The 20,349-nt window shown below is 44.3% G+C and overlaps 2 protein-coding genes across 4 annotated transcripts in view; both read right to left on the bottom strand.

The window, feature by feature from the left end:
• The window catches only part of hectd1 (HECT domain containing 1), a 72,861-nt gene extending 67,453 nt beyond the window's left edge, over positions 1 to 5,408 (bottom strand). The window contains exons 1-2 of the mRNA XM_085767934.1: positions 5,163 to 5,408; positions 1,033 to 1,182 (exon numbers count right to left, since the gene is read on the bottom strand). The gene's annotated coding sequence lies outside the window, so the exon portion shown is untranslated. The remainder of the gene's footprint in view (positions 1 to 1,032; positions 1,183 to 5,162) is intronic.
• A 4,258-nt stretch (positions 5,409 to 9,666) lies between these two features.
• Positions 9,667 to 20,349, bottom strand: part of heatr5a (HEAT repeat containing 5a) — a 51,973-nt gene continuing 41,290 nt past the window's right edge. For 2 of the 3 annotated variants that reach the window (XM_085767667.1, XM_085767668.1), the window contains 10 exons: positions 19,451 to 19,598; positions 18,710 to 18,883; positions 16,146 to 16,247; positions 15,945 to 16,028; positions 15,125 to 15,364; positions 13,188 to 13,339; positions 12,165 to 12,272; positions 11,878 to 11,980; positions 11,593 to 11,746; positions 9,667 to 9,883 (listed from right to left, as the gene is read on the bottom strand). In XM_085767667.1, the coding sequence (XP_085623793.1) occupies positions 9,733 to 9,883; positions 11,593 to 11,746; positions 11,878 to 11,980; positions 12,165 to 12,272; positions 13,188 to 13,339; positions 15,125 to 15,364; positions 15,945 to 16,028; positions 16,146 to 16,247; positions 18,710 to 18,883; positions 19,451 to 19,598 (1,416 nt within the window). In that variant the 3' untranslated portion in view covers positions 9,667 to 9,732. The remainder of the gene's footprint in view (positions 9,884 to 11,592; positions 11,747 to 11,877; positions 11,981 to 12,164; positions 12,273 to 13,187; positions 13,340 to 15,124; positions 15,365 to 15,944; positions 16,029 to 16,145; positions 16,248 to 18,709; positions 18,884 to 19,450; positions 19,599 to 20,349) is intronic. The other variant, XM_085767669.1, reaches the window with a different exon arrangement.

Raw genomic sequence — 20,349 nt, 5'->3', positions numbered from 1 at the left:
TTATTCCTCTCTCATTCTCTCTCCCAGAAGTCTGGTTTAAAGATGTGCAGTCTACGGCTCCAACTTATCTATGACATAATATCTTACATGCTTAGAAATTAAGACAATTTTATCATAGAACAATGCAAAAACAACAGTTCTCTGTCTCTATCTGTCTGTCCTTCATCAGAGAAGACAACAGGTCCAACAATGGAAACACTCAGCAACTCCATGTCCATAGTTTTCTCATTGATTGGGAAAGAAATCCTTGTTGGGCTCTGAAAAAGTCAAACTGGGCTCTGGTATAGCTGCTGTCATGATGTGATAAATCATTTTCCAGGACAACTCAAAGCTTTTGCAGGACTATGCACATTATGTAATTTAAATGTAATTGAGGATGAACTGCATTTTGTGTTTCATTGTCCGTTATATGACGAAGCCAGAACAGGAAGTTTTTGTTTCAGAAAATGCAAAATGTGAAACCTGAGTCGTTTTGGGTTGTGGGTTGTGATTGATGATGAGGGGGTAAAGTTGAAAGAATGAATGGTTCTTCAGAAGGCAGGAAAAAGTGGGGAAAAGAGGTCTTTTACTAGAGCTTACTTTCATAAAAGAGTGCCTGGCTCAAACAAGAACAAAGATGAAAATTAGTTTATGTGTGAAACTCCATTGTTGGTTTTTGTTTGTTTGGTTTGGTTTTTTTGTTCTGAGCTTACGATGTATTTTGTTTGGTGTCCTGTCTGGGGACCTGTGATGATAATGTGTCTTGTATAAGCCCTGATAGGCTGGGCGCCTTAATTGGTGCACAACACGTAAATAAATATAAATTCATTCATTCATTCCAGGACATTTGACTATTTTTCTCAATTTCCATGTGTTTTCCATGACTGAAAAATTGGTCAACCATTTTCCAGGTTTTCCAGGACGCGTGGGAACCCTGCTGGAACTTTTCTATCCCGGAACTAAAGTTTAATTCCTGGTTCCTGGGGAAAGACACACAGACACACACAGACACACACAGACACACACAGACAGACACACAGACACACGGCTCACCTGGCTCACCGTTGGCTACCCGCTCTGGCTCAGCGCCCAATCACTGCTCACGGTTCTGTTGCTGTTTGGGACTCATCCAACCAACCGGACGGAGGGAGAGAGAGAGGAGAGGACTCTCACAAAGGATTCTGGGACATGTAGTCTGGTCACCTGCAGAGAGAGAGAGAGACATGACTCAACAAACTCAGTGTTAATCATTCACACTGGGCTCTGGGTAACTCCTGGACAAACGCAGCTTGTACTTTATACCCTTTACTGTGGGGTACAGGATAATTCTTGGAAGAGACTCTATATATTAATCTATACATGGTTTCTATGAAAGGCACCGGATAATTCCTGGACGAATGCAAAGTTTAAACAGCAGATTCACAATTCCTGGATGGGTAAATTACATTTTTAATGGGCAATGGATAATTTCTGAGTGAGTATATAATGTTTTTAATGGGGAATCGATATTTCCTGGGTCAATATATTACGTTTATAGTGGGCAGTGGATAATTCCAGGGTTAGTATAATGTTTTTAAAGGGACAACGAGGAGTTTTGTTAAAGTGAAGTGTTTCCACACTACATTTATGAGCCTCCGCACCGTGAAATTCTTTGACCGGGTCAAGACAGACTCATGTTTTCATTCATCAAGAATTAAAGTCAGAGGTTGGAAGACGATCACATACCGTCGTAGTTCCCACCATAAACGGAGATTCATACGGCGGCGTTATTCTCATGACTCGCCACGAAACCGAAAGTAAAGAAACGCTGGTCGGCTCGCCCAGCATTTCCACCACCACTAATAATAACAAAATAACCATAGAGACAAAACCATAGATTTATCTAAAATGGACCATTAACAAGTGGTAACGGAGATTCATCCACATTAATATGAGACTTTTTATAACCAAATAGAAACTCCTCATTGTCCCTTTAATAGGGGATGGATCATTCCTGGGCAGCTGAAGGAGCTTCATCTTGGTACTAGATAATTCCTGGGTAAGAAAGAATCGTTTATTAATACCAGGCGGTCAATACATCCTGGACCACAGGGGCTAATTCCTGGACACTCTCACACATTAACCTGTTATTAAAACAGACTGTACTGGTGCCGGGTACAGGATAACTCCTGGGTGATTGCAGCTGGAGAGCGACCTGCGACTGCAACCTGGACGGGGATTTGGACTGGGACGGTGTCCAGAAAGTGTCCCTGCATCCAGCTGTGCAGCAGCAATGCATGCTGGGAGTCTGGCGGTCCGGGCTAAGTTGATTAGGGTCTAATTTGAAGCCTGGATATAAACAGGCTGCGCCGAGACAGATCCTCTTATCCACAGATTAATCATCACAACGCGCCAGAGAGCGTCGCCCTGACCCCCCGACACACACGCACACACACACACACACACACACACACAACACACACACAGACAACAAAACACACTTAAACACACACAGTCCTGTTTGAACGACACGACATCCAGCAACACTGAACCTCTGAGCAGTGAAACCATCATCACAACACAACAACAGAATCCGACCGACCCATCGTGACCGTTTCCTCCCCAGATGCATTGTGGGAAAAACTCAGGTCTCTCTATTTTTAAAAAGCTCGTCGCTCCGGACGCCCAACGACGCAGACGATCATCAGATTTCAATATTTTATTTTTAGATCGTAATCTTGTGTTTGTTATGAGACGGAGCTGCTCACGTCTCACCACACTGGACCCAGAATAATAATAATAATAATAATAATAATAATAATCTGATTGATTATTATTAGTATTGATGACATCAGCAGGTTAATTAACTTCATTAATGGGAAATAAAAACTGACAGAAAACCAACTTGTCACTGTATTTCACCATCGAATTATCAGTGTTTTATTGATTAATCGTCTGTTCTGAAGATAGAAGAAACTAGAGCTGCAACTAACGATTATTTTCATTATCGATTAACCTGTCGATTATTTAAACGATTAATCGATTAGTCGTTTGGTCAATAAAATGTTGAAAAACATCGTTCAGTGTTCCTCAAACCACCAGACATCGTCCTCAAATGTCTTGTTTTGTCCACAAACCAAAGAGAGACTCAGTTTATTGTCATAAAGGAACAAAGAAACCAGAAATATTCACATTGAAGAAGCTGGAATCAGAGAATCTGGAGCTTTTTTTCTTTAAAAACGACTCAAACTGATTATTAGATTATCAGAATAGTTGAAGATTCATTTAATAATCGATTATTGTTTGATTAGCCTAATCGATTAGTTGTTGCAGCTCTAAAATGGAGTTACCACTAATGTAACTTGTAACGTAACTAGATACTTCTGAAATGGAGTAATCATCCAGAACAGTAACTTTTTAAAGGAGTAATCAGCCTAATTTGAATTCATTTTCCAGAATAATCTGCCCAACGCTGCTTCTTGGTCCTTGTTTTTCACTGTGCATAATCACAATAATAAAAAATACATTATCAAGATAGTTGACGATTAATTGAATAATCGATTAATTGTTCGATTAACTGATGCAGCTCTAGAAAAAACACACTTTTTTCTATCAGACATCAACGAAAACATCATGAATCATCATCAATCATCTGTGGATTGTTTTGTTTTTCCTAGTAACTCATCGTTGTGTTGTGTTGTGTTGTGTAGTGAACCTGCCAGTCTGTGTGTGTTTATAACAACACACAACAACACAACAAAGAGACACCTGTGATGTCAGCAGGTTGCTCATCGGTTGATGACCCTGATGACTTCTGGAACACCTGTTACTGTCTGAACGATGACGATGAGGAGGAAGAGGAGAAGCTGCCTTCAGGAGGAAAACAGTGGGGTGTGATAGAAAGCTCCAGAACAGCCTCAGTCTGTCCACACACACACACACACACACACACACACACAAGCTAAAAGCGGTGCAGTTGTTCAGACTAGTATTTCCAAAACATGGAAGTGTATTTTGTTGTGTCACTCAGTTATAATCCCATTTTTTGATCGAAACAGTCTGAGTCTGCACATAAATTCATAAATAAAATGTCTTAAAGCATTGAATGTGGGGACATTACATTACTAGTGGACACAAACAGATGGCTGGCAGTGCACTTTCCCACCGTGGAAAGGAAGGGCGTCGTTATTATACACAACCTTGATCTTATTATTCATCTTACCTTTTTACTATACTATCTCCAATTTTTGTCCCTGTTAAAAGGGTTTTCCATGGAGTTTCTCCTCAGTCGGTGTGAGGGTCTAAGGACAGAGGATGTTGTTGTGATGACATGTACTAAAGCTCTTTGAGACAAGCTGGTGGTAATAACGGGCTATACTAATATAAAATCGCCTTGCCTATGATTGCACCAGAGGTTTGTATGTTTGTTTGTCCAAACTTAAGACACAATGTGAGAAAGTGGCTCACAGACCCCCCCTCACCCCCTCACCCCCTCCTAATGTAACAGCAGCGGTTTCATCATCAGACTCACACCGACCTAAGAGGCTCCAGGCCGCGGCCGGTTGGTCCCGTTAAGCCCCGGTCAGAGCCTCCATCCCCCGGCCTCCACTCACAGCCACTGCCCGTTATGTTAACGTTGTTAGCTGCTGCTGCTGCGGTGGTGTTGTTGTTGTCAGGCCGGTAAAACACTCCCAACTACCGGGGGAACTCCTCCGGACCGGACAACCAGCCCCGGGGCCTCGGCGGCTCCTAACGGAACTCCTCTCCGGTTGTTTGTGTGTTTTGTTCGGTTCAGACACACATTACGACACCGTCCGAGCCCCGCAGGCAGCGCTGCTTGCTCCGCTTTTAGCCTGTTAGCTCCGTTAGCTAGGCGCTAGCTAGCCTGTTAGCACCGTGCTAGCTGCTCTGCCTGCCCCCGAACGCGACTTTAACTTTTTTTTTTAATCACATTTTCCCACAAAAAAAACCCCCACACAGCTCCCGTTTATCCTAACCGCTTCCTATCAACCCGTTTCACCGGAACATACGACCGTTTGTTCGGTTAAATGTGTCGTTAACGTCCAAAACTACCGCCGCGGCCTTCGACTCCAGACGCTAAGCCGCGGAGCTCGAGTTTTGGGGCAGCCGAGAGGCCGCGGCCCAACGGCGGACACCCCGCCACGAGAGGCACCGGCCTCCCGGCTCTCTCTACTACTACTCACCCGTTTGTTCTTCTCTTCTCGGCGGCCGACACTGAGACACGATCAGCGGCAGCAACAGAGGTGGGTGTTCTGGGTCCAGCTGGAGGAGGTCTTGGTCTTAGCAGCCGTTAGTTATCACCGATGTCGCGGGTTAAATCAAGGCGTTTCCATCATGTCTTCTGCTCGGCGCAGAGAGGTCGGAGCGGCCGCTGAACAGTCGATTCACGGAGCTCAGCGGACTGAAATGGAGAGAAGCCGAGCGACGCTGCTGCTGCGTTCATGGACCAAAACACAGCTCGGAAATATGACACACCTTGAAAAAAAAAAAAAAAAAGTTCAGAGCCGCTTAAAAAAAGAGAAAAAGTAGTCCCATTCTCTGTTATATGGGTCAAAAATAAAACATTAAACTAATTTATAATAACACTTTATTATTATTAATTTTTCAACAATAAATGATTTTATAGGTTTGATTTGTTTCCATAAACTCACCAACATGAAATCTGTCACATTCATTTTAAAGGGGACTTATTATGCAAAACTCACTTTTTCATTGCTTTAGTATGTGTATTTGTGTATCCGGGTTGCCTCCTCACCCCTTAAACGTAAATTTTGACAACTACGTCAACATTTTGTAAACTGCCATAGTCGAAAAAGTGTCTCTTAACAAGTCGTTTTAAGTAAAGTTAAAGTGTCAAATAAATGACTTTTCACATGAACACAGACAGACTGTGTCGGCTGTGTTTGTAAATGTGACTATTAAAACCAAGTTATGAAAGATAAACTCATTATTTATACCTGCAGAAGGTGAAATTTTGTATAAATGAATAAGAGAAAAAGTAGTCCCAGTCTCTGTTATGTGGGTCAAAAATAAAACATTAAACTAATTTATAACACTTTATTATTAATTTTTCAACAATAAGTGATTTTATTATAGGTTTGATTGATTTGTTTCCATAAACTCACCAACATGAAATCTGTCACATTCATTTTAACTAAATTAGCAAATAAATGACTTTTCACATGAACAGTCAGATTGGGGGGTCGGCTGTGTTTGTAAATGTGACCATTAAAACCAGGTTATGAAAGATAAAGTCATTATTTATACCTGCAGATGTGACATTTCTTATAAATTAATTATTAAAATTTAACAAAACACACGTGATAAACCAACAGAGGACATGTTAGATATCTGTGTTCAGTTTAATTATAGTCTGTATAAATAAATGAGTGTATTTATAGGTTGTGAAGGTTTGACACAATGATTCAGCACTTATTCACAGTGGGAGGTTTGGTGACTGTTACTGGAATGAACACATGACACATGACGTCTGCTTGGCTGTTATTGAAATAATCAATCTTCTTCTTGTTGTTTTTTACCAATTACATATACTGTAGATTTTAATAAGGTGTTTTATTTACACAGGGTAGAAATTTTAAAAAAAAGAAAGTTTAAAGTGTTGTTTATGTGATTACTGGGTTTTTTTCCCAGCAGCACTTGAACGCAGCATTTAAAGCTGCTTCTCTGTTCACAGATAAAGTTTCCAAAGAGATTCACAAACACAGAAACTGAACAACACAAACAATCGGAGGTGAAACGACTCATTTCTAACCCCGAACACCTTCATGTTCACGTTTCATTAGACTGTTTATAATGTCTTAAAGGGATAGTATAATTTTTTTAAAGTGTGGTTGTATGATCTACAAATAGCCTCTAAGTACTTTAATTGCAGTAGAAGACTCTCTGCACTCCTCCCGTTAGCAACGCCAGCCCATAATAGCCCTGCCCAGAGATTTACAACATACAGTGTTGTGAACAGACCCAAAGAAACGGCCTATTTTCACGGCCTAAAAGAGGTTTTACCTGAAAAAAAATACACAGTTCCATTGTTCGCTATAATATAATTTTTTCCAGCCCTTCAAAGTGCAGGAAAAACACAGTTTTTATTTGGACCTAACCAACTCACGTATCCCTCCGCCCAGGGTTAGCGCCCGCCGATCAGCAGTTGGTTCGGTCCAAATAAAAACTGTGTTTTTCCTGCACTTTGAAGGGCTGGAAAAAATTATATTATAGTGAACAATGGAACTGTGTATTTTTTTTCAGGTAAAACCTCTTTTAGGCCGTGAAAATAGGCCGTTTCTTTGGGTCTGTTCACAACAATGTATGTTGTAAATCTCTGGGCAGGGCTATTATGGGCTGGCGTTGCTAACGGGAGGAGTGCAGAGAGTCTTCTACTGCAATTAAAGTACTTAGGGGCTATTTGGAGATCATACAACCCCACTTTTAAAAAATGCTACTATCCCTTTAAGAACTTCACACATGTAAATATAGACAAACTGACGACACTGGGACGTGAATTAGAAGAAAAAACATCTTTTATTCAGTCGCTGCTGTTAGAAAACAATCTGGTAACTCACTCACTCAGTTCAACAGGGAGAAGCTGCTGAGGCTGGAAGACTGAAACTCCCCCTGGTTAATATAATTATTATAATTATAATTATTAATATTATTGCTGCAGGTGAATGTGAGGCGTGTTACATGTGGATGAATGTTCACATTAAGAGAATAAAAGTCTGTCTGAGCCACGCTGTAGTGTTGTTAGGCTAAAGTGCTGAAGAAGGCTAAACTGTCCCTTACAGGCTACTGTACAAGACAACAGATTCAAACCAGGATCTGATGTCGATATCGCAAGGAAAAAAAAAAAAAAAGCAGATTATTCTACTCCCAACTTCAGATTGTACCTCTAAAAGTTACTTCAAAATAAAAGCCTAGACTAGAGCAGCTGATTGTTCCAGATTCTGGTCTTCATTCATACAGATCTGGACCCGGTCTTCGTCTGGAAACAGTTAATTACAGAACTGGTTTTTAATTAATTATATTTAATCTGAGTTCATTAGAAGTTTGTACCGGTAATTCCCTTTTTTTTTTTTTTTTTAACAACCTAAATCTCAAAGTTTCTTCCCTAAAGTCACGAGTTCGTCAGGTTTGTGTTAAAGCTCCAGACGCTCTAAAGGCAGATACCGTAGATGTGTATGTACGTGTGATTATTATATAAGAAACTCTATAATACCTCTATAATAATAATACGTTGTGATGTCAGAGCGTCCTCTCTTCTGATTGGCTGACACCGACCAGTTGTTAGAGATGGAAAAACTACACTGAGCTGGGGCTTTTTCTTTTTTTTTTACATCTTCTCATGGATCAACCCCTTCAAAATAAAACACACGTTTCGTTCTCTCTGTTAATAAACTTGTTGATCTTCTGAATTAACTCTGGTTCTGGTTTTCACATTCTCTGGATTCTCAAAACTAAAAACTGAACTGAACTAAAAAAATAAAAGAGATAAAATCAGTAAAACCGTTGATCGGGTGAAAAGTCGATTTATCTGGACCAGAATCTGGATCTAATTCTAGTTCTGGGCCAACAGGAGGAGGAAGAGAAGGAGAGGGGGAGGAGGAGGAGGAGAGGGGAGGAAGAGGAGGAGGAGGAGGAAGGAGGAAGAGGGAGGAGTAAAAGGAGAGGGGGAGGAGGAGGAGGGAGGAGTAAAAGGAGAGGAGGAGGAGGAGGAAGAGGGAGGAGTAAAAGGAGAGGGGGAGGAGGAGGAAGAGAAGGAGAGGGGGAGGAGAAGAGGGGGAGGAAGAAGAAGAGGAGGAGGAGGAGGAGAGGGGGAGGAAGAGGGAGGAGTAAAAGGAGAGGGGGAGGAGGAGGAAGAGAAGGAGAGGGGGAGGAGGAGAGGGGGAGGAAGAAGAAGAGGAGGAGGAAGAGGGAGGAGTAAAAGGAGAGTGGGAGGAAGAGGAGGAGGAGGAGAGGGGAGGAGGAAGAGGGTGGAGTAAAAGGAGAGGGGGAGGAAGAGGAAGAATAGGAAGAGGAAGAGAAGGAGAGGGGGAGGAGGAGGAGGAGGAGGGAGGAGTAAAAGGAGAGGAGGGGGAGGAGGAAGAGGAGGAGGAAGAATAGGTGGAGGAAGAGAAGGAGAGGGGGAGGAGGAGGAAGGAGGAAGAGGAAGAGGAGGAGGAGGAGAGGGGAAGAGGAGGAGGAGGAGAGGAGGAAGGAGGAAGAGGAAGAGGGAGGAGTAAAAGGAGAGGGGGAGGAGGAGGAGGAGGAAGAAAAGGAGAGGGGGAGGAGGAGGAGGAGGAGGAGGAATAGGAGGAAGAGGAGAGGGGAGGAGGAGAGGGGGAGGAAGAGGAGGAGGAGGAGGAGAGGGGAGGAGGAGGAGGAAGGAGGAAGAGGAAGAGGGAGGAGTAAAAGGAGAGGGGGAGGAGGAGGAAGAGGATCTAGATCTGGTTCAGCTTCATCTGATACATAAAGGTAAAACTCATCAGCGCTGGTCTGTCCGACTGCACCTGAACGCAACGTGCAGCGGTAACGGGTTCAGGCTGTTTTCTATCTGATCAATAACTCTGATTAATAACTGATCGGCTATAAACGTTATTGATTAATCTGAAGGTTCGTTTTGGAGGAAGACGATGCGTTCGAGGACCAGCAGACGTGTTCGGTTTCCCCCGTGAACGAGATTAAACACGTCGGTGATTAAAGCGTGTGTGAGACAGGAAGTGATGATGTCGTCGTCGGCATGTCGTCATGGCAGCGGCGGCGTCACAGGAAGTTGGTCTTGAGCGTGATGCTGGGCGAGGACTTGGCGGCGCCGCGGGCCGAGGCGTTGGCTTTAGCCGTCAGACTCTCCTGGTTTCCTCTGACGGCGGCTTCCAGGCGAGACTTCAGGTGAGGCGACGACGAGATGAGAGACCTGAGGGGGCGGGGCCACACGGTTAAAGGGACAGTTCAACGTTTTTTGTTTTTTTTTCCGTGTCTTGCCTCACTCCCGAGTCCATGACCAGCAGATAGACACCATCCTTTCCACTGTGCGTGCAGCAACAAGGGAGATAGAGCCGTATCGCCGTAATTAGCTTAGCTCAAACACTGGAAGTGTATGGGTAGTGTTAGCCTGCCTCCACCTAAAGTCGCTAATTAGCTTAGCTCAAACACTGGAAGTGTATAGGTAGTGTTTTAGCCTTCCTCCTACCTAAAGTCGCTAATTAGCTTAGCTCAAACGCTGGAAGTGTATAGGTAGTGTTAGCCTGCCTCCACCTAAAGTCTCTAATTAGCTTAGCTCAAACACTGGAAGTGTATAGGTAGTGTTAGCCTGCCTCCACCTAAAGTCGCTAATTAGCTTAGCTCAAACACTGGAAGTGTATAGGTAGTGTTAGCCTGCCTCCACCTAAAGTCGCTAATTAGCTTAGCTCAAACACTGGAAGTGTATGGGTAGTGTTTTAGCCTGCCTCCTACCTAAAGTCGCTAATTAGCTTAACTCAAACGCTGGAAGTGTATAGGTAGTGTTAGCCTGCCTCCACCTAAAGTCGCTAATTAGCTTAGCTCAAACACTGGAAGTGTATGGGTAGTGTTAGCCTGCCTCCACCTAAAGTCATCAGAGAAACTCTTCAGCAACTCTAAAGGGAAACCGGCGGGCCGATCTTCGTCTCAGAGCTGACAAAACTCTCCGGTAAGGCATATTGAGCGATCAAATGCCGCTAACAGGACGAGATCGGTCAAAACGGAGGGTTCAAGCAAAGACGCTTTATTTTGGTTCAAGCTAGCTACATCGAGGGTAGGTTAGCTTCCTGTTTCAAAGTAAAAGCACAAATTCTATCCTCATGGTTTTCTGTATGTAAAGGGCAACGGGTGTTTTATTTTGTGAAAGTAACCGGAAGTGCGTTGGTCACAACGGCTAGCTTGAGTAGCGCCGAATTCGTCCCGACAAAAGTGTAAACAGCTGGTATTTAGACAAATTAACGACACACTGCTGATCTAAACGGCTACTTTCTCACCTAAACATGTTTGAAATGTGGATAAAGTGAAATATTTACAGAGTTTAGAGCTTGGGTAGGAGGCAGGCTAACACTACCCATACACTTCCAGTGTTTGAGCTAAGCTAATTAGCGACTTTAGGTGGAGGCAGGCTAACACTACCCATACACTTCCAGTGTTTGAGCTAAGCTAATTAGCGACTTTAGGTGGAGGCAGGCTAACACTACCCATACACTTCCAGTGTTTGAGCTAAGCTAATTAGCGACTTTAGGTGGAGGCAGGCTAACACTACCCATACACTTCCAGTGTTTGAGCTAAGCTAATTAGCGACTTCAGGTAGGAGGCAGGCTAACACTACCCATACACTTCCAGTGTTTGAGCTAAGCTAATTAGCGACTTTAGGTGGAGGCAGGCTAACACTACCCATACACTTCCAGTGTTTGAGCTAAGCTAATTAGCGACTTCAGGTAGGAGGCAGGCTAACACTACCCATACACTTCCAGTGTTTGAGCTAAGCTAATTACGGGTGATACGGCTCTATCTCCATGGTTACTGCACGCACAGTTGAAAAGATGGTGTCTATCTGCTGGTCATGGACTCGGGAGTGAGACAAGACAAGAAACACACAGACACACAATGACACACACACACCTGAAGACGGCCGAGTGCTGCGGGCCGAGACGCATCAGGTCCTTGAGCGCCGCCTCGTGGAGGGAGCGGGACGCCGCGGGGGCGGAGCCAAGAGCGTTTTCATCCAGCAGGAAGGAGATGAGCAGAGGGAAGAAGATGGCCGCCAGCTGAGGACCTGAGAGAGAGAGAGAGGTTTGTTTCTACTGGACTCTATCTATCTATCTATCTATCTATCTATCTATCTATCTATCTATCTATCTATCTATCTATCTATCTATCTATCTATCTATCCATCGTTCTACTCACGCTGAGTCTCGTCTGCAGCCTGAACCAGAACCTCCAGAGCTCTGACTCCGTCCAGGACTCCATGAAGCTCCTGAGGAGTCTGAGGCCGACTCCTCTCTGCCCTCTGAGGAGGAGGGAGAGGAGGGGGGGGAGGGGGGACAAGGAGAGTGGAGGAGGAAGGAGGTTAGAGGAGAAGGAGGAAGAGGAAGAGAAGGAGGAGGAGGAGAGGAGGAGTGACAGGTGAGTGATTCTCAGTTTTCCCTCCAGAACCATGTTGCCTCTGTGTTTGTTGTGTTGCAGTTCTGTACCTGCAGGAATCGAACCAGCGGGGGGCCGAGGGCCTGGATGTACGGGACGGAGACGGGGGGCGGAGCCTGAAACACTGAGGTCATCAGCTGGTAGCAGCGACTCACCACCTGGAGGAGGACACACACACACACACACACACACCGGTTAGGGTGAGTTATGCTGCGTTCACAGACCTGCCAACCTGTACGCATTTTGCGTAGCAGGTACGCAATTTGACATCAAAATACGCTGGTACGCTCCGCCTCATTAAACTACTCAAAAAGCTGCAGACATCTGTGAGTGCTGTTAGAAATGTAACAATACTCATGTCTGACAACACGATGCAGCAGTGTAGCGGTGCAGCTTCAACCAATCATCAGTAGCGGAGAATAACGAGTCTGCTGAACCCACAGCGTTGGCCCGCTCTCTCCTGTCCTCTGCCTCCCTCCGCCTCTCTCCCCGTTCCCCCACCTGCAGCAGCTGGCGGTTAAAACGGTAAACTGGTGTGTGTGTGTGTGTGTGTGTGTGTGTGTGTGTGTGTGTGTGTGTGTGTGTGTGTGTGTGTGCGCACGCATGAGTGTACGTGTGTGTCTTTTGGCAAATATGTACTGTTAATAACGTTACTTTCACGTTGAAAATACGATGTCATATCGGGGAAATAAGCACCGAAAGGCAGATAAGCTACAGTATTTTATTTTTGACCAAATGTTCTTGTTGTTGACTTATGGATAATGAAATAATTATTGTACTGGGGCATTATAATGCAGTGAAATTTTGATATCATGACATACTTTACAAAGTATTTCATATAGGGTACTGCAATAATACACTAAAACATGCATTAAAACTTCAACAAATAACTTCAAATGTCTAAATTCTAACCGTTTAAGACGAGGGCCGCCATGTTTTGATGTTGTCGTGACGTCAAGTCGGTAAGTCGGAGCTCTGATATGATACCCGAGTTTCCGACCTGTAATTGTTATTGTGTGTGTGTGTCTGTGTGTCTCTGTGTGTGTGTGTGTGTGTGTGTGTGTGGCACCGACCCGCGGGTCCTTGTCCTCCATGCTGGAGCTGAAGCGCTGCAGACAGAGCTCGTGCAGCGGCGGCGGCGAGCAGACGTCTGGACCGGCCGACAGCAGGAAGATGGTGAGAGCCGTGAGGAGGCTGAGGTGGTCGACGGCACAGCTGGAGTCGTCTGGAGGGAAATACACTGTTATTTAATCGCTATGGTTACTAAACATCCTCACTTTACAATAAAGATTCCCTCCAAACAAACGTGTTAAAGGGATAGTTCAACATTTAGTCAAATTGGCCCATTGCCATAATCCCTATAGCAGTAGGTTCGTTACCTTTAATTGTCGGTGCAAGCTATTTTTAGAACGGCGGAGCAGAGCCGTGAGCTGCTCAGAGCTACGCTACGGAGGCTCATTATGGGATTTCTTGGTTTCCCTCATCATCAAACTCATCAAATACACAATCCAACAACTCCACAACGCTCTGGTGGACAAGTTGTGAGCTGCACATTCACCACGCTATGAGATAACTAGAAAAAGCATTTCCAAGAATGGAAATGGTGTGACTGCTGACAGCAACTGAACGCTGTTGCAGAATTAGCAAATAGTGCAAGCAGTGATCACCATACAAATGTTTGACAAAGGTCGGACTCGAACCCACATCCTCATGGTCATTAGACTTCCACTCTGCCTCTAGGCCACGGTGCACACACAGTTGCAGAGACTGTTGTCTGTTAATGATCTGCACACTGTCAACATCAAGAAAGCTTGAGAGTCAAGCTTGAATGACTTAGAATGAAAATTTCTGTGAATTTCAGGCTGAGCACTAACCATATGGCCACAGAGAACCTGAGTTACAATGAGCTTTATACTATGAGGAATCAAAGACTGTCCAATGACAGCTGAATAATTGGAATCAAAAGTCAAGCAATGAAGTGAAAAGACTGAGGCAGGAATCGAACCCATGACCATATGATCACTAAACCTTTACTCTGCCACTCGGCTACAGAGAGCACACTGCTTTCAAAACTGTTGTCATTCATTGTAATGTGATGATGTGCTGCAAACTGGTATGAGTAATCAAGGAGATAACAAACACCTGTAACCAATTGAAGGCGGGGGAGGAGAGCAGAATTGAACATAACATAACAAGAGTTCTTCCCTTGGATTCGAACCAGTGACCTTAGGGTTGGCAAGCAGTTACCCTAACCCCTACACTACAGTGGAGTTGTGAAGAAGAGAGGTTGAGACTTTGATGAATGTGAGATTTTTTGTGAAAAAGTTAAATATTTGAAAAAGTATAAATAGTTAAAAAGAGAAAAGTAATGCCGATAAAGTTCAAAAAAAGCTGCACGTTTTGATATATGAATTGTTGAAATAGCACAAAGTATGAAGGACTAGAAGAAGACCGTAAAAAGGCGGAAGAAAATGGCCAAACAGAAGAACAATAGTGTGACTGCTTCAGCAGTCACACTAATAACACAACGTTACCACACAGAGTTGTTGTAGAGGGAAATTCATGCAAAACCACTGATGCATGTTGCCTTCAGGGACAGTTTTTCATCAAGCAGTCTCTGCATTTCCCTCTAAAACAACTCTGTGTGGTAACGTTGTGTTATTATCTCATAGCGTGGTGAATGTGCAGCTCACAACTTGTCCACCAGAGCGTTGTGGAGTTGTTGGATTGTGTATTTGATGAGTTTGATGAGGGAAACCAAGAAATCCCATAATGAGCCTCCGTAGCGTAGCTCTGAGCAGCTCACGGCTCTGCTCCGCCGTTCTAAAAACAGCTTGCACCAACAATTAAAGGTAACGAACCTACTGCTATGACTATAGAGGTTATGGCAATGGGCCAATTTGACAAAATGTTGAACTAACCCTTTCAGTCGATGACGTATCACCAAACAAAATGTGTGTGTGTGTGTGTGTGTGTGTGTGTGTGTGTGTGTGTGTGTGTGTGTGTGTACCTGGCTCCCACAGCTCCAGCAGTGTGTTCAGCGCCGACCTGAGCAGCAGCTTCCAGGCTCCTCGACTCTTCTCCTGTCGACTCATCGGACACGTGAGGACGGACTTCAGAGCCTGGAGCGCCGCCTGCATCACCACGCCCTGGCCGGCCCCGCCCACCGAGCCCTGACCGGCCCCGCCCACCGAGCCCTGACCGGCCCCGCCCACTGAGCCGGCGGCCGCGGCAGCAGCAGCGGTGACACCTGGAGGTCGAGATGTTAAAGGAGGACAAAAACAAACTGAACTCAGGGCTCCTACACATTTGAAATTTCCAAATTCCATACTTTTTCCAGACCCTAATTTCCAGACTTCTCTGTAAAAATGAGTAAATAGTTGTGCATTATATAAAAAAATCATGCATTTAATCATTTGTTTTCATTATTCTGAGCATGTGTATGCCATTATGTAACCAAATAATTTCCAGGAGATTGTAGCTATAGGTACAATAGCGCATACAAAAATAATGAACCCAGATAACTTCAGATGAGACCAAACCCAGATAAGTATTAAGATAAATATATTTCCATACAATAATTTCCATTTTCCATACTTTTCCAGACCTTGAAATGTATAAAATCAAATTCCATACTTTTCCATACTTTCCATACTTGCGTAGGAACCCTGAAACTACCGCAAAACAGGAGCAATTAAACTGAAAATTCCTTCTTTTAGACCTGAGTTGAATTTGCCCGGAATTGTCCTTTAAACCTGTTTGGTTTTGTAGTGTGTGTGTGTGTGTGTGTGTGTGTGTGTGTGTGTGTGTGTTACCTGTGTGTGTGTTACCTGTGTGTGTGCTGGGCTGCTGCACCAGCTCCTTCAGGACTCCCAGCAGCAGGTAGAGGACCGTGGGGAGGATGGACACGCTGCCTGCAGGAGGACCGACCAATCACAGAGCTCCGTTTACTCATTTACATATCAACTCACAAACAGGAAGTGAAACACTGTGACTGTGACTGCTGCTGCTTCTTCTTCTTCGTAGCCTACCTTCAGGGGAGCAGACGGACGGCAGCTCAGACAGGACACACAGCGCCGACGCCACCAGCTGACAGTCGCTGTCCGTCAAACTCCACACGGAGCCTCCAGCACCTGACACACACACACACACACACACACACAGACCCACAAAGAGTTGGTGTTAAAGACCCACTCCCGTGAAAATTGTGTTTTTTGAGCTTTTCACATGTTCCTGTGGCATTTTTCTTGTGTTAGAGCACATAGCAGCAGAACAGGAAGTGCAAAATTGCATTTCTGAGTTTTTCTGCCTTCAAACTGCTGTGAACCAACGACAGACGCAAACTGGCAGTTTCAGGGAGACTGGAGCTGACGTGTCACAGCTCCAGGGGAGGGCACTATACTATACTACTACTACTACTACTACAACCATTCAGAACGCTGCAGCTCGAGTTTTAACCAGAACAAAGAGATCAGATCACATCAGCCCGGTTCTTAAGACCTTACACTGGCTCCCAGTCGGCTACAGAATAGATTTCAAAGTTCTGCTCCTGGTTTACAAATCACTGAATGGTTTAGGTCCAGAATACATGAATGACATGTTAGTAGAGTCTAAACCCAGCAGAGCTCTGAGATCTAGTGACTCAGGTCAGATAGTGGAGCTCAGAGTTCAGACCAGACATGGTGAAGCAGCATTTAGCTGCTATGCTGCAACAACTGGAACAAACTACCAGCAGACCTGAGATCAGCCCCAACTGTCAGCACTTTTAAATCCAGGTTAAAAACATTTCTCTTTCCACGTGCTTATAGCTGAGAACTTAAAACTTTATCTATTTTATTTTATTTTACTTTTATTTGCTCTTGCTTTTAACTCTGTTTTCAGTGTTTTGTTTGTTTTCATTCTGTCTTATGCTTCTTTTCTTTTTTAATGTTTTGTCTTTATGTAAAGCACATTGAGTTGCCTTGGTATGAAATGCGCTATATAAATAAAGATGCCTTGCCTTGCCTTGCCTACAACTACTACTACTACTACTACTATACCACTACTATACTACTATACTACTACTACACTAGTGCTACAAGCTCCCGCCCCGCTCTGCATCTGGCTCAGAGGTGAAAGGCTTGACAGCTCGGTGTAGCTGTCAAGGTATAACAGGTATAGTTCACCTGGTAGAGCAGCTTGCACCGTGAGCAAGGACTATGTTCCAGTCTGAGATCAAATCCCAGTGTGGAGTTTTACACTAAATGCGCTGAATCTGTAATTGTACAATGTCCAGCTGTCAGCAAGGGGGGGGGTGGGGTGCGAGGAGGTGGGTGGGCGGGTGCAGAGCAGAGCAGTCTCCGCCCACCCTCCAGAGGTGCATTGCTAATGAGCTGGTTTTAAAATGACCAAAAAGCGTCGCGGGAGTGGGACTTTAAGTCGTTGTCATGTGATGAAGCAAACAGGAAGTAGCTGCCACAGTCTGGAGATCAGAGGTTTCACGTCTACGGCTGTGTTGTAAATCTCCTCCTATCACGGATGTAGTGCACCAACTATATAGTGTGTTCGCCATTTTGTAGTGTTGTTAGAATTCCCCACAATTAATTTCATCCCACAATGCAATGTGGTCGTGTTTTGCCAGAGAAGAGCAGCAAGCTAATTAGCATGTTAGCTATGATTCTTTAGGTTATTTAGCAATAAACTCCTCAGACGTATTTGCCTTGGCTCCGTTTGCCTGAGGAGCAGGAGTTGGGCAGCAGCATCCCAACAACAACAGGCAGCATTAAATCAATCTGATAAAGAAACTGTAGTAGAATATGAAGTAAATACGAGCTAACGAGCTAAGCTAATAGCCACAGAGCCGCTAACGGCTCACGATCGGGACACACAACAGTAGTCGACCAAACCAAACTTCCGATATTTCAACAGTTTATTGTCCGAGTAACACAACCACACAGAATCACATCCTCAAATGTTCCCACAAGTATCCTGTTTTTATTATTTTATTTTCATGTGTCCGGTTTGTTTACATGATTCTCGGTGCATCTATTTCCGTCACAGCAACACCTGGAGCATCAGCTGACGCAACCACGTCCAGAAAATGACCGTGTAGAGTCTGAATCCCCCCCCCCATCGTTCCCTACATTGTCTACATCAGAGGTGTCAAACTCATTTTAGTTCAGGGGCCAAATTAAGTGCAATGTGATCTCAAGTGGGCCAGACTGGTAAAATAATAGCATAATATCCTATAAATAACAAGAACTCTAAACTTTTCTCTTTGTTTTAGTGCAAAGAAGCGCATTATTAAGATGTTTACATTAAAGAACCATCCTATTACAAAACATATTATGACCAACCTGACATTTCTTGAGAGTAATACATGCAATTTCAACAACATAATGCCTCTTCTGTCTTCTATGTAATTTTTACATCTGGTAAATTCATCCCACGGGCCGGATTGGACCCTCTGGCGGGCCGGTTTTGGCCCCCGGGCCTCATGTTTGACACCCCTGGTCTACATGATGTAGGGGATGATTTACAACACATTCAAATACCACAGAGACCTGATCCTGATCCAGATCTCACCCCGTGCCCCAGCCCCCCCCCCTCCCGGTACCTGTGGGACTGGTCCCGGCCAGTTTGGGGCTGAGCTGTGGAAGCTTCCGGACCAGGACACAGAGACACAGCTCCAGCGCTCCGAACACCAGCGAGCGCCCGGGAATCAGACCGCCGGTGTCCCGCCCCTCGCCGAACTCCGGCAGCGTCTCCTTCTCCGCCGCGCCGTCGTCCACTGTGGAGCAATAAAGTTTTATATACATGAATCCTGGTCACCATGGTAACCACTGAACTGATTGATTGATTGAAGTGTTTATTTTGAATATGAAAATAAAATAATTTAAAAAAGAGAATAAGACAAAACATTTAAACATGAGATATAGAATACATATTCGAAAGGAGTGAGAAGAAGTAAAACTTAGAAACTCCCACCCCCTCTCCTTAGATATGACTAACTAAGATCCTCGTCTAAACATATCTTATGTTACCAAATCATGAATATAATTTACTTATACACACTAATTATACAAACATACACATGTCCACATACAGATACATACACAAACACACGCACATACATACAAAAGGAAAAGAAACAACAACACAAGATAATGACCAGTATAAAAAGATACAAATAAATAAGCGCAGTAACTTCATTACACTTGGTGCTACCCAACATCTTCCTCATCCCTGAACTTCTGAAAAATAGACTCTTTGTACCTCATTTTAAACTGTTTCATGCTTGGACGCTGCTTCACACACACACACACACACACACACCCTCGTTACTTCCTGTCTTTACCTTCGGCGCTGTGGCGTTTCTCCCTCACGTGCTCCTGAGCCGCCGTCACGATCTGTTGCAGCAGATCCAGAACGGCGAGCTGGACCGGCGCCGCCTCCCGGGTCACCAGCAGTCTGTGGAGGACGGAGAGCAGCTCCACGCTCAGGGCCTGAGGGGGGGGGGGACCGGGGATTAGATTAGATTAGATAAACGTTATTGTCCCCAAAAGGGGAAATTTGTCTTGGGCAAAAGTGCACCGTGTAGCAACAAGACAATAAGACATATAAGCAGCAACAAGCAATAAGCAGTGTCAGACTTACAAACAATAGACATAAGTACAGTGACAGACATGCAGGCATAGACGTACAGACGAAGCAGCATTGCAGCATCAGAACCACAGCAGTCGGCATTATCAGTTCTAAAGAGAGGTGTAAATTAAAAAGGACAGAAGCTTGACTTGGTAAAAAATAGATAAAGGAATATAAAAGATCCTAAGATCAAGGAAATTTGCAAGAGTAAAAACTCGAGCTACGCTTCCTCCAATTGACCTATGGCTAAGCCACGCCCCCAAACACGATGAGCCAATCACAGTGCTCATAGCTAGCCCATACACTGGGACATTCTCTGCTTCCACGTCCATTGAAATGCATTGCAGTTAGTCAGTTTTCATCTGTTTTTCTATGTTTTTTCTTGACATTTTAAGTTTAAAATGGTCAAACGGTGTTCATGGGGTACATGCAACTCTGACACTAGGTATCCTGAGAGGCCACGGGGGGGATTTTTTTTTAACCCTTTCCCAAGCCACATCTCAACCGAGAGAAGTGTCTGCTCTGGATAAAGTTATGCAGTAGACCACAACACCAACTAAACCTGGATAAACTTAACAAGGATGTCTACATCTGTTCTAAGTTAAGTCAACA

This window comes from Trachurus japonicus, chromosome 22, assembly GCF_045865225.1.
Source record: "Trachurus japonicus isolate A0001 chromosome 22, Traja_1.0".
Taxonomy (NCBI): domain Eukaryota; kingdom Metazoa; phylum Chordata; class Actinopteri; order Carangiformes; family Carangidae; genus Trachurus; species Trachurus japonicus.
Note: the sequence above shows the minus strand (reverse complement) of the source record. Positions and strands in the feature narration are given on the sequence as shown.